The sequence below is a fragment of the Alligator mississippiensis genome, chromosome 3 (genome assembly GCF_030867095.1).
Source record: "Alligator mississippiensis isolate rAllMis1 chromosome 3, rAllMis1, whole genome shotgun sequence".
Lineage (NCBI taxonomy): Eukaryota > Metazoa > Chordata > Crocodylia > Alligatoridae > Alligator > Alligator mississippiensis.
In genome coordinates this window covers 136,068,727-136,082,055 of record NC_081826.1, presented here as the reverse complement: position 1 = coordinate 136,082,055, position 13,329 = coordinate 136,068,727, and the positions used below count along the sequence as shown (strand labels likewise).

Sequence of the window (13,329 nt, the reverse complement as noted above, 5' to 3'; positions counted from 1 at the left end):
GGCAACAGCCAATGGTTTTAAAATGATTCAGCCAATTTCCTGAGAATTCTAAGATGAATCCTCTACAGCCCTGCTGATTTGAGAACATCCAGCTTCTCCAAGTAATCCCTACTCTCTTTTCCCAGTATGATACGCTGCTCATCTTCCCTATCCATGCTGCCAAGTGTACTCGTCAGCTGATAGCTGACCTCGATCAGCTGCAACTGAAGTAAAAACATCATTAGATATTTCAGAATTCCAAGTCATCCATTACTAGAAACTGCCCTCTGCATTGGATAACGGACCTAGACTTTCCTTGATCTTCCTCTTGCTTATATCGATAGAATCATATTTATGTCCCTTGCAAGTTGCATTTCAATTTGTACCTTAGACTTCCTGTTTTTCTTCCTGAATGCCTATGCAATACTCATACTCCTACTGGGTAACGTGGCCAGATTTTTGACGAAATCTGACAAATCTGATTTCCAAAGCTGCTGGTCTGGATGCCACCATGTGCAATCTCTCAAGGAGAAGCAGCCACAGTACCATCAACAAGTTACACTATAACATATAAGATTTATGTATAGAAATAGCCAATGCTGAGGGAGCACATACTGCAGAGTAGGCAGAAGCAGAAGTTACTAGGACTCAGAGCTCTGAGGTACCTGGTGCTGAGATTGCTACCTGTCAGTTTAGTGGGTACCGCAAAGCCTGTCTTGGAGGCTACCAGGACACTGGAAGACACCTCTCAGGCTTGCAGCCCTAAAAAGACTGAATTGGAGAACCACAAATGCAGTAACTCTTATGACTTGACCTATTAGGCATTGGAGATGATGATCTACATGGTGGCTCACTTGTTTTTCTGACTACTTTCTACCCATCAGATGTCAGTGTCAAAGTAGCAGTAGATGAACAAAAGTTTTGAGTAGATGCAACTGGGTGGTTCCGGGCAGAATCCGAACTTATCTGGGTATTAATAGATTAGCCAAATGGCCAATGCCAAGATGTAGTAACCCGATGGTAAGTACCATCGCCGCCAGTGCCCTCGAGGAGACCACCCACAAGAGGATCACGAGGCAACCAACCGGACGTGACTTGGCCACCTTCCTCAGTGGCTCGCTGGAGGGCAAGTTCAGCAGAGATGGCGGGAACTTTGCTTCCCTGTGGAGCCGAGCCCGCAATGCCATGCACTGCCTCAGCAAGCGCGTCAGCTGCACCTGGACTTGGAACGAGGAGTGCCAGGAGCTGAGAGTCTCCCTGCAACCAGCCCCACATGCCAACAGCGTCACCGTGACGCCCCACATGAGGACCTTCCTGGAGCGGTTCCTGAAGGACACCATCTGCAGCAAGTACACCACTAACCTGAGGGGCAAACCAGGCCAGGGCAAGGTCTTTGACGTCACCTCGAAGTGGGACTCCAGCAACCACTTTATGCCCAGTGGAAGCTTCACGTGCTTTGCGGACTGGTGCTTCCTCCATCACGCCTGCCTCAACTGCCTGCCTCTGAAAGGGGCTGTCTACTTCGGCCATTGGGACAAGAGGTGCCGAAGGTGTGGCTACATGGCAGAGACCCTCTTTCATGTGCTGTGCAGCTGCAGGCTGCACACCAGAGCCTGGCAGCTTAGCCACAATGCTGTCCAGGACCGCCTGGTGAGGGCCATCCCAGCTGCAGCAGGGGAGACCTCCGTGAACCACACCATCCCGGGCTGTGAGAGCCAGATGCGTCCCGACATGGTGATCACAAACGAAAAGGCCAAGAAGATTGTGATTGTGGATGTGACCATCCCCTTCGAGAACCAGCACCAAGCCTTTACCGACACCTGGGCTCGCAGGCAGAAGTATGTCCCGCTAGCCGACATCCTAAAGGGCTGCAGCTATGACATAACAATCGATGCGCTCGTCGTGGGAATGCTCGGAGCCTGGGACCCCAGCAACGAAAACGTCACACATGCCTGCCGCATCTCCCACCACTATGCCAAGCTGATGTGCTGTCTCATGCTGTCTGACACAATCCACTGGTCCCGTGACATCTATGCAGAGCACATTCCAAGAGGGCTCTTCTTAGCCAGAATCAAGTTCATGTAGCACTTCAGGCAGATTCATTACAATTGCTGAGTGACAGGTCCATTTAGCATGCCTCCAGAACCATGCACCCATGGCTACACTGCAACCAACAGTGTTACCACAGACGTGGTAATCTGTCCAAAGCAAGGAAGCATGCATGAGGCATCACTGCTGGGACATTTAAGTTTACCATGTAGACATGCCAAGAAACTGATCATCCTCTTTGAAAGAGGGACTTTTTAAATTTGTTACACAATTTTGGATTTTTTGTGCATATTATATAACAATAACATTTCCCAACTTTGCTATGAAATTCCATAGGCTGAAGAACAGTAAAACAGGTCACCCAACATTCACAAATTTGCTGAACTACTAGAGGCAGGATCTAAAGAAACAACTCAATATCTATAACTGTAAATGAAAAGAGAATAGACCAAGCTACTGGAAAAGAACTAAACTGTCAAAATACCAAGGCCTAACAATTGCCTGTAACAAGTAGCACAGAATATTATTAAATCAGAATCATAGAGGTAGGGCTGGAAGAGACCTCCAGAGGTCATCTAATCCAACCTTCAGCTTGAGGCAGGACCATCCTTAGTCAAATCATCCTACACAAATCCATAATCTAACCTCATAGTAAAACTGCAGTCAACCTTGACACAATGCAAGACATAACACCCTAACCTGCCACAAGTAAAGCAGGGTGACCATGGCAGCCAAGGTCTTGTTCCTGTAAAAGGTTGTTAATATGGGGTCAAGAGATCCCAGGAATATGGCTATGCCCCCCTACAGAGGAAAAAAATCCCCACAGTCCACACCAATCTGATCACGGGGTAAAATTCCTTCCTGACCCCAAGTATGGCAATCGGTCTGAACCCAAGTAGATGGACAAGGCATTCTAGCCAGAAACCTCCAGATTTAAGTCCCAGCATGAGCATTGGAATACCCCAGCCAAAATCCCCAACCTTGGCTGCAGCCAACATCCAATGCCTCTGAGAAAGGCTTATAACTCCTCCTGCACCCTACATCCCATGTAGTAGCAAGGGGAGGGGGGGGGGAAATGGAAGGAGCAGGCATAGAATTCCCTTCCAGCCCCATGCAGCAACCAAACCCCAGAAACATGGGGAATTCCTATAGTATAACATAGGCTTAACTTCAATGAATGGCTGTCCAACCTCTCTAGTGATAGAGAGTCCACAACTATCCCAGGCAGTCTATTCCACTGTCTCACTGCACTACTGTGAAGAAGTTTTTCCCCAGATATTGAGTCAAACCTCCTTTGCTGCAACTTTAAGCCATTGTTCTGTGTCCTACTCTATGCAGCAAAAGAGAAATGGTGGTGTTTTCCCTCTTCCTTACAGCAGTCCCTCAGGTTTTTTAAGACTGCTACCAGGTCCCCTCTTAAGCACCTTTTCCTCAAGCTGAACATGCCTAGCCCCTTCAAGCCTCTCCTTGTACGACTTCCCTTCCCCTTTATCATTTTTGCTGCCTGCCTGTAGATCCTAACTTCTCCATGTCCTTTTTAAAATGTGAAGCCGCAACTGAATGCAATACTCTAGATGAGGCCTAACCAGTGCAGAGTAGAGAAGCACTTTGACATCCTGCATCTTGCACCTATTCTTCTATTGATGCATCCCAAAACCACATTTGCTTTTTGCACAGCTCTGCAGACTCATACTAACCCTGTAATCTACCAAGACGCACAGATCCTTTTCTGTAGTGCTGCCATACAGCCAGGTGTCACCCATTTTGTATTTGTATTTTTGAATACTCTTCCCTGAAGTGTAGCACCTTGCTTCTGTCAGCACTGAACTTCTTCCTGTTAGCTTCAGCCCAGCTTTCCATTCTCTCAAGATCCTTCTGAATTGCATTCCCATTCTTCAACATGTTCATAATCCTTCTGTGTCATGTCATCTGCAAATTTGCTCAAGAAACTATGACAGCATGCAAATAATGACTATGCTGAACAGCACTGGCTCAGGACAGACCCTTGTGGGGAAATTTCCTGCTATTGTGAGATGGATCCATTAATTATCCTTTGCTTTCAGCTATGGAGTGTATATCCACTTTATAGTAGTTTTGTCAAACCCACATTTCTCCAATTTAAGACAAGGTCAGGTGGGACTTTGTCAAAACAGGCTTGCTGAAGTCCAGATATACCATATCCACAGCATTCCCTTCATCGACCCAAGTAGTTACTCTGTCAAAAAAGATTAAGTTCGCTTGGCACAATTTGTTCTTAGTAAATCCATGCTGACTGCTTGTGGTCAGCTTTTCCTCTTCCAGATGCTTGCAAATGGATTTCCTCAGGATATATTCCAGTAACTTCTTGGGTATTGAGGTGAGGCTAACCAGTCTGTAGTCTCCTGGGTCCTTCTGTTTGCTTTGTTTTAAAGATTGGCACTATGATGGCCCTTTTCCAGTTCTCTGGTACCTGGCCCATCTCGCACAACTTCATGAAATTCATTCTGAGATCTCTGCCAGTTCCTTCAGTTCTCTGGGAGAAGTTCATCATGCCTTGCTGACTTGAATTAATTCAGACCCATGAAAAGCTCTCTGACCGTCTCTTATTATCTCATTCCTCAGCTTGTCCCCTTCTTCCTTATCCAAATAATCTTTACTGGGTGTAAAAGATCCCACCAAAACCCATCTGGGCCCTTGTGCATGTGCGCACACACCCCAAACACAGACACTAGGAAAACACTCAAGCACCAAAGTCACTAGCTACCGGAAAAGCCTCCTCAAGGCAGTCCCACTACTGAGCTGCTTATCTCAGAGCAACTGCTCTCTGCTTATGAAGAAAGAACTCGGAACTAGAAAAAGCTTATAGCGGGATGTTATGGCAGATGAAACCAGAGACAACTTGTTAGGAGTAGATAAATGAGTTTTAGAAAAGGAGAGTGTTTAGTCAATAAATATTTGTTGTGAAAAATCCTAGAAAAATGTACTCTGGTATCAAATACCAATCATTACCTTAGATGACTTCAAAAAGGCTCTGCTGAGTCTTGGCAGAGACAGCTTATAGAAGTTAATAGCTAGCTACAAAATATTACAGAAGACAATTAAAGAATTACTAAGCTTTACCTATATAAAAGTGGACTAAACAACAACAGGATGGTTTAAGATGGGGATAGGAGTCAGTCAAGGATAAATATCATCATTTCTGCTTTTCGGACTGGCTCCATTGGAACCTGAATACTTAGATTTCTGTGGACGAGACCACCTTCCTCTCAGTTTCTACATATAAACATACAAATGCAAACGAGCTGCCAGAAGACAGTACAGTGTTTCAACAATGACCAGCAACATGGTAACACAAATGAACAACAGACCCAATGCAACTGGTGAGGAACAAAAGAAAAAAAATGTTAAAAAAAAACTTAGCTATCATGTTGGTCAATAACAGCAGACAACACCACAGAAATGATAACAAAAGGAATAGGGAAGGCAACTGGAAATGTGAATGGGTTAAGTCTGGAGCAACAAAAGCTGCTCAGTCCGTAAAAGAATGAAGCTATTCAGCAGTATAACAGAGATGCTGGTGCACAGCAGAACCATGGCTATTGTTAACAACCCTTGTGGCAAAAATAGATACTCTTCACTCGTATCCACCACAAAAACCCATTAAAAGTTACCTGGGCAGACAGAGTTATAACTCTAGAAATGCATTAAAACCTGCTAGATGCTAACAGCTTAATAAAGAAAAGGTGGTGAAATATAGCTCAGAAATATAAAAAGAATGGAAAACACACAAAATCACAAGACAAGCATTCAAACTGGAAACAAAGAGAGAAAGAGAGGCCAAAAACTACCATGAACGTCACTGTAACATTAAAGGTGCAAATGAGCCAGGGATCAACTGGGGTGAAGCACAAGAATAGGCAAGAGACTACAGTTTAATAAAAACCTGTCCATTTGTACCACAAGACCCAAGAAGAACACAGATGTCCATTTACAGGCAGAAGGAGTAAGGATAACTACACTCTTGAACAAAAGTGCAAATACATATGCAGCATGAGGGAAGAATAAAATCTAAAACAAAAAGGCGCACACCACCCTTGAAAAACAAGATTGCTAAACCAAACCAAACCATACCTTCCTTAAGCAAGCTGTAACAGAAAAGACGGGCTCTTTCCAAATCTCCTAACTGCCGACAGATTCCTATGTATACTCGGCAGAGAGCATGTGTGAAACTGTGTTCCAAGGATGTCTTCTCAGTCTTAAGCTTATTAAGAATAGTATGCAGCAGCAGCTCTGCTAAATGCTGTAACAAGCAAAAGCAATTGCCTATTAGTAAAAATAACCAAGATATACTGGGGAGTAGGTGACAAATAAACATGAACGTAAACTCTATACATGAAATAGCATGCTCCTTGTAACCATATTAAGAAGGTACATGGTGACATAAGCAATGATTTTAAAGACATACAAACACAAATATCTGAGGTCCTCACAACAGGCCTATCAGAATAAGTATTATTATAACAAAGAAGCAAAGTGACTTTATGGTTCTTTAAAAACATTTTTTAGAAATGTTCAAATGTTTAGATGACACAGACCTATGGTATTATCCCATGAAAAAGGACTGGTACAAAAGATTGCAGCCAGTGATAAACAATGATAAAAATTGAGATGGTAACCTTTTAGGTACCTTTCCGAAAAGGGCCAAGATACTCCAACCAACACCAGATTATAGATTCACAAAGATTTCATCTTTTTGTGATCCTCCACCCTATGAGTTGATAAATGGTTGTGATCCTCCACCCTATCTCTACTATAACATTAGAGAAGTTATCAGTGTGTATAGTTCAGGACTAGGAGTTGCTCTTCCCCAATTCTAGAAAATCTTAATCTCATGATTCTAAATGGATTGAACAGAGGGTGAGCTGTTGTGACATAACCAAATAAACTGTCCAGTGTAATATCTTTTGTAAGAGGAAGAATCAGACCACAGATTTACAGAGGGAAACTTAAGTATTTCATAAATAATTCTGCTACCCACCAGAATAAAAGTTTAGAGAAAAAGAACTAACCATGCTAACTCTGGTATTTATGACTGTCAGGAAAATGAGTACACCAACGGATGGAGCAATGTGTGGATACCGAAGGAACAAATATATCTTAAATGTCTTGAAGCTATTGAAACTTAGTCTAAAGTCTTAATTTTTTTTTTGTTTAAATATACAGTTTTACAAAGTACTTGCTGGCTTCACCATCTCAACAGCACAAATACCATCATTACAGAGAACCTCAACTTCCAACTTCAAGTTTTCACTTCCAGGACATTTACATTCTCTTCATCTGAACAAAGGCAGTTACTGGCACACAAAATTTAAAGATACGCCACATACCTTGTTTGCAACGCCAAATTCATAGACAATGTCCTTCTCTTCATTTCTCATTACTGGGACCTTTGAAATATTGCCTACATGCACATGACTCCGTATGACAGGAAACAGGTCAAAACAGGATTCAGAAATTTTCTTCAGTGCCAAAGACACAGCTTTGCTGTCAGGATCAATAATCTTCTCTACTGATGAAGACATTTCTGAACTAGAGTTCCCTACAGACTGACTGATTTCAAAATTGTTGAGGAGCATAGTTTTACCCATAACACTCTGCACTTCGCTACTGAAGTCTCCTTTACCTTTATTTGCAACATCTTCCTTATCATTAGTTTCCAATCTGGGCGACTCACTATCTAGACGCAGCCTCTTAGCGCTTCTTGGCATAGATGTTGACAATGTTCTTTTCCCAATTTGATTCAATGAGCTGGTACATGGCTGCTGATTCCCCAGATCTGTCTGCTGATCTCTGTTGCTGTCAGGTTTCGAGCTGCTTCCCGTTTTAACGAAAGCAGTGGATGTAGAAGCAATTGTTTTGAACCCAGTAATCTGACTCACAGGCCCTGGTAGATTTTTGGAGTCTGAAGGGGCACATCTATTGAGCTGAATGTTACCTTTGAGGATGTTGAGTGTTCTTGCCCTTGCTGATAGCTCTGGATACATAGTGTCCAGTATTTTCACAGAGTTTTCTTGAGGAACGCCTGGAGCACCACTACCAGACGCAGATAGTGGAAGTCGCCCCGGTACAGGAAGTGCATGTTTTGGTGTGGCAGCACAAAACTGCAAAGGCGAGGACAGGATTCTTCGACATACAGTGGTTTCTGAGGGTGATGGAGTGCACGTCCTAGGGGGAGATCTGCGTTTTGGGGTATCTGCCAGGGGAGACACAAGTGGAGGAATTGGAATATCACGTAGTGGGGATATTAGGTCATCAAGAGGAGATGGCAGAGAGGACTGACTAGCTGAAGTCATCACTGGGGAAGCAGGCCGTACTGTTCTCGGAGGAGTAGCTTTCAAAGGCAAAAGCAAGGGAGGAAGAGGTGGGCCCATCTCCTGTCTAATTTTATAGATGGTCTCAGGTGAGCATCTGCTAGGTGTGGAAGAATCAGTATTTGCAAGAACTTGCTGGGTTAGCTGGACTTGCAAAGTTTTCCTTTTCCCTTTACCTCGAGATAACCTCTGTAAAAACTTGCCCTGGCTGTCCTGGTCTATCATCTTGGCTGAATCTTTTATGCTTTTTGATGGTTCTTGGGCTTTCTGATTTGATCTGCTGCTCCTTTGGGGTGCAAGATCTACAGATGACTCTAGTTCTAAAGCAGGTGAGTTTTCCAATATTGTTTCTTGTGACTCAAAATTTTGATATTCAGCTTGCGGGTCAGAAATAGCACTCAACATAGCTAGATTCTGAGAGCTTTTAACAGAAATGTTTTCTCTTTTGCTTTTTTGAAAATCTGTCTGTTGAAGAGAAGTGCCACTGTTGATAGCATCCTGCGATGCTCTTGTATTGAAGTCTGCCAAGCTAAAAGCAGCATGAGTTTCTTCCTGTTTATCATTTAGTTCTTCACCAGGCACAGGTGTTTCTATGCCAGCCTCATGTGGCACACTTTGCTCAACATTTGATCCAAGTTCTTCATTGTCTTTTCTTTCTAACAAGTCAGCAGATGTGAACAGTGCTGCATCTAATTTACTATTTTTTATAACACTTTTATAAATTTTGGAGCATTCAGCTAGTAGCTGGTGTGGCAATAAATTAGTTTCTAAAGTACTTGGTTTAGTTGGAATCTCTTCTGATGCCTCATCTCTTAGCGAATTCTTCTCATTGTCACAGGCCCACCCAACTGCATTTGTATTTCCTCCATGTTCAGGAGCCCTTTCAGTATTCTCATCACTGTGGAACATAGTTTCATGTATCATGGAAAGCTTACTTTCAGACTCACTCACACCTGTGAAATGTGACACCTCTTTTGTCATACTTGGAGAGTGATTAGTTTTACAAGGTATGACTATATCCATTAGCATATTTATTTTTAATTGTTTATCACTCTCATTATTTTCTGTATGCAGTGTAGAATGGCCAAACACTTGGTGGTCATCAACAGCCATGTGAATTTGTGACAGGTCCTCTACTGAGGTCCTAGAAGTGTTCAATTCTTCCTTGAACACTGAAAAGCTGTCATAGTGTTTGGTGTATTTAACCTTTCTTAAAGGATAGTCTTCTTCTGCAGATCCACTGGCCTCCTCTTGAAACTCAGGAGTTTCTGTCAAAGTTCTGCCCCCGTCTTTACTAGATTCCCCAAGACTGTTCAAGTCTTTATCGTTTTCCTCAATCATTATTTCTGTAACAGGATATTCTACAGGACTCTCCATCTGCCTTTCAGAGCACAGAGGCTTCTCTCTGTGAATGGAAGAAGTTTCTTTTGTTCTACAAATGTGTGTGTCAACTTCCCTTAGGATAGACATCCCATGAACTCCTCCTTCAAAAACTAAATTAGTGTCCTCTTTTGCATGGTTACCACTATCAGTAGAACTTGCACCCAAAACCTCTAAAGTTACTAATGGTTTTTGAGGTTCCTCAAGCTGCTCTTTAATAGTCTGTATATTATTTTTATTCTCATATTCATTAATGGGGCACACAAGTTGTTTGCATTCATTTTCTTTGTCATTAGGTACAGCCTCCTTGCCATTCACATCTGACAAAGAATGATTATATGCAAACCGGATACTGCTATCATAATCTATTTCATTATTTCGAGCTACAGTGGAAGCAGCATCTTGTGTGATACAGTCTTTGACAGAATCGTCTGTGCTGTTAGTGTTAAAATCTTGATAATTCTGTTGAAGACTGAGAGTAAAACCAGCAGGCGCTGCTGTAGCCTCTGAACCAATTTTCACTGTGCTAAAAGAGTTTGTCTCTTCAGTAACTACATTTCTTCCCAACAAAATATCTTCTTTAGACAAAGCTAGTTCTTTTTCAGCATTCTCTTCTGAGGCAACCTGTTCTGAGGCATCTGAAATCTCACCTCTTTCATTCATTTTCTCCCCATGTCTCTCTTCCAGATCAGTCGAATTGTTGTTGCAGTTCTTGATCACCATTTCCTCAGGTGATTTGTCATTTAATTTCTCACTTATACTACTGCACTGAAAATTTTCAGCAACTGAAAATGAATGTACAGCTTTTAAAGGCTGTACCTGAGAGGTATGTTCACTTTCTGTTACAACACAGTTTGCCATACCTATTTTCTCAGTCTCTAATAGCTGACTACTTTTCTCTCTAACATATCCCAATTTAAATTCTAAATGTTCCATTTTAATTTCCTGACGTTCGAATACTTTTATTGTTTCAGACAACTTGTGCTCCAATACACCAAACATATTTTCAATGTGCTTGGTTTCACTAGTTTGTCCTATGACATGTTTATCTGGATCCATCTCCTTGGGTTCCAATGCCTCATTTTCTCCATTTATAATGCAGTCTGGGTTTGGTGATGCAGGTAAAATTTCAAAATCTGACTCCTTTTGCAGCAATATACCAGCATCTTTTTGGTTGTGTTCTAATTTAGCTTGCAAACATCCCTCCTCTTGTACCTCCAGCAATTCTCCACATTCAACATGACAAGATTCAGAAAATGTAGCTATTTCTAAAACATTTTTCCCATTCGTTGAATTGCCAGAGAAACCTTTTTGCTCAGAGTTCATTATATTCACCTCAGTGCTCAGCAATCCAGTTGTGAGCTGTTCACCCTCTCCTGCTTTTGTAGAAAGAGAGGAAGCAGATCCACCTGCAATGGCATTTGCCTCATCCAAAGACAGTGAATTTTTGCTTACTTCAGTTATATTCCCCTCAGTGCTCAGCTCTACAGTTTTGAGCTGTTCACCCTCTCCCTTTTTTGTAGGAAGAGAAGCAGCAGTTCCACCTACATCTGCAATGGCATTAGCCTCATCCAAAGACAATGAATTTCTGTTTACTTCAGTGGCAGAAATAAAAGCACTAGCTTTTTCCAGTCCACGGTCTTCATTTACTTCAGGTTCTTCAGACTGTACAAGTAGTTCCTCCAGTCTCTCTCCATTGCTGAGTTTTTCTTCTGAGAACTGAGATTCAATGGCAGTATCTTTAATTTCAGTGTCTATATCAGTTTTCATAAAAGTTTCTTCCCCATTACACTGCCACACCTCATCACTCTCCACTCCCGAAAAACTTTTAGGATTACTGAAGTTAGATGCCAAATCTTCCTCTTCAGGATGCTGTGTTTTATCTTCAGTCTCTACATGGAGCTCTTCTGCTATTACTTTCTTCCCGGTTGTTATTTGCTCAACATGGTCTTCTAGGCCAAGTACTACATTTACTACATTAGGTTTTCTTTTTATGCCTTTGGATTCATTTTCAACCATTTCACTCTCCATCTCATTAGGCTCTTCCTCAAAACATTCATTCTCAACTGCAAAAATGGATTTCTGAGGCGATGAGGGAACACGGTCCTTTGGAATGGGTGACAGTTCAGGGGTATCTACTTTTCTAGGTAATTCATCTTCCCCTACTTCCATTAATTTACTAGACTTTTCTTGCAAATGCTCAGAACTGGCTACTGTATTCGTATTTGAAACGACATCTTTCTCTGTTTGTACTGCCCCATTAGAATTTTCTTGTAAGTGTTCAAAATTAAATGACACGCGCTCAGTTGAAGAGGCTTTGTCTTCAGTTTGCACCCCCTCATCATCGATCATCTTTTCTTCGTTAACTTCTGATGTAGGCATCACCAGCTGCACTGTTGTACCAGTCTCAATTTCCATATTTTCAGTCTGCTCTGCTAAAATCTGTTCAGCTTCCATACTTTCAACCTTTTCTTCTAAAAGTTCTTCATTTACCATTGTGTCTATACTTGAAATAACCATCTGGGTTTGCTTCGCTTCAGCATCTCTCCCAGTTATGAGCAAGTTCTCTGCTGTGAAAAGATCACTATAAATTGATGTTTCTTCATTCACTCTCAATTTACTTGAAGTTTCTGTATCATGATCTGGTTCATATTTCTCTTGTATGTTGCTTTCCTCCTTCAAACTGACATGATACTCTTCTGAGCTTTTTTCCAAAATATCTTCCACTGTTTGAGCACAATAGTCAATTTCCTCATCGCTGGAATCAGTGAAATCTCCAAATAATGTATCCTTTAATGAAAAAAAGAAAAAAAAAAAGAGAATGAATAATTTAAACAGCAGTTTTTCAAAGCTTATATTCCATGACTATTAGATATTTCTTTAAAGTGAACGTATTTACTGGCAGCACTGTGAATTTATGCCATGTAGTAAGGCTGTGCGAAGCTTCGGTCACTAATTTGATACAGCAGAGATTCAGATCAATTCGGCAGCCGAGTTTCCAAATCTGAATCGAATCAGGAGACCCTTTAAGTCTCTCTGAATGGAATCAGAAATCCTCCAAATCGCTTCCAGAAGCACTTCCAGTCCACTTCCGGGCCTGCTGGGGAATGCATGGGGAACCCCACCCCCTCCCAGTGACTGGTGCCTCTTGGTCTGGGGGGGTGGGGGGCACCCGGGGTCCCCCCATGGCTGACTGTTGAGCCGGGGGGGCGTCTCCCACACGCTCGGCCGCAGACCCAGAAATGGACAGGAAGTACTTCTGGTCCATTTCAGGGTTAGCTGCCGAGCACACACACGGGGCGCCCCACATGCTCCTGTGGCACGCTCCATCTGCCCCAGCATCGCAGCATTCATGAGCCAGACCTGGTACCTTGAGGTATGTAGAAAAAACATTTAAAGCTGTGTCTATAGCCGATTCTGCTGATTCAGAGAATCGGTATCGAATCACTCTCCCCAATTTAGGCCGAATCTGAATCCGAATCGAAAATGGCCCGTTTCGCACACCCCTACCATATAGCCATTTAAACAGTTACCAGTTAGTAAAAAAACAATTCTCTATCAATGTTCTTTA

The 13,329-nt window shown here is 42.4% G+C and overlaps 1 protein-coding gene across 4 annotated transcripts in view; it reads right to left on the bottom strand.

The window, feature by feature from the left end:
* Window positions 1–13,329, bottom strand: part of ICE1 (interactor of little elongation complex ELL subunit 1) — a 56,374-nt gene that overhangs the window by 18,124 nt on the left and 24,921 nt on the right. For all 4 annotated transcript variants that reach the window (XM_019491100.2, XM_006261043.4, XM_014595182.3 and 1 more), the window contains 2 exons: window positions 7,395–12,548; window positions 6,139–6,307 (listed from right to left, as the gene is read on the bottom strand). In XM_019491100.2, coding sequence (XP_019346645.1) covers window positions 6,139–6,307; window positions 7,395–12,548 — 5,323 coding nt within the window. The remainder of the gene's footprint in view (window positions 1–6,138; window positions 6,308–7,394; window positions 12,549–13,329) is intronic.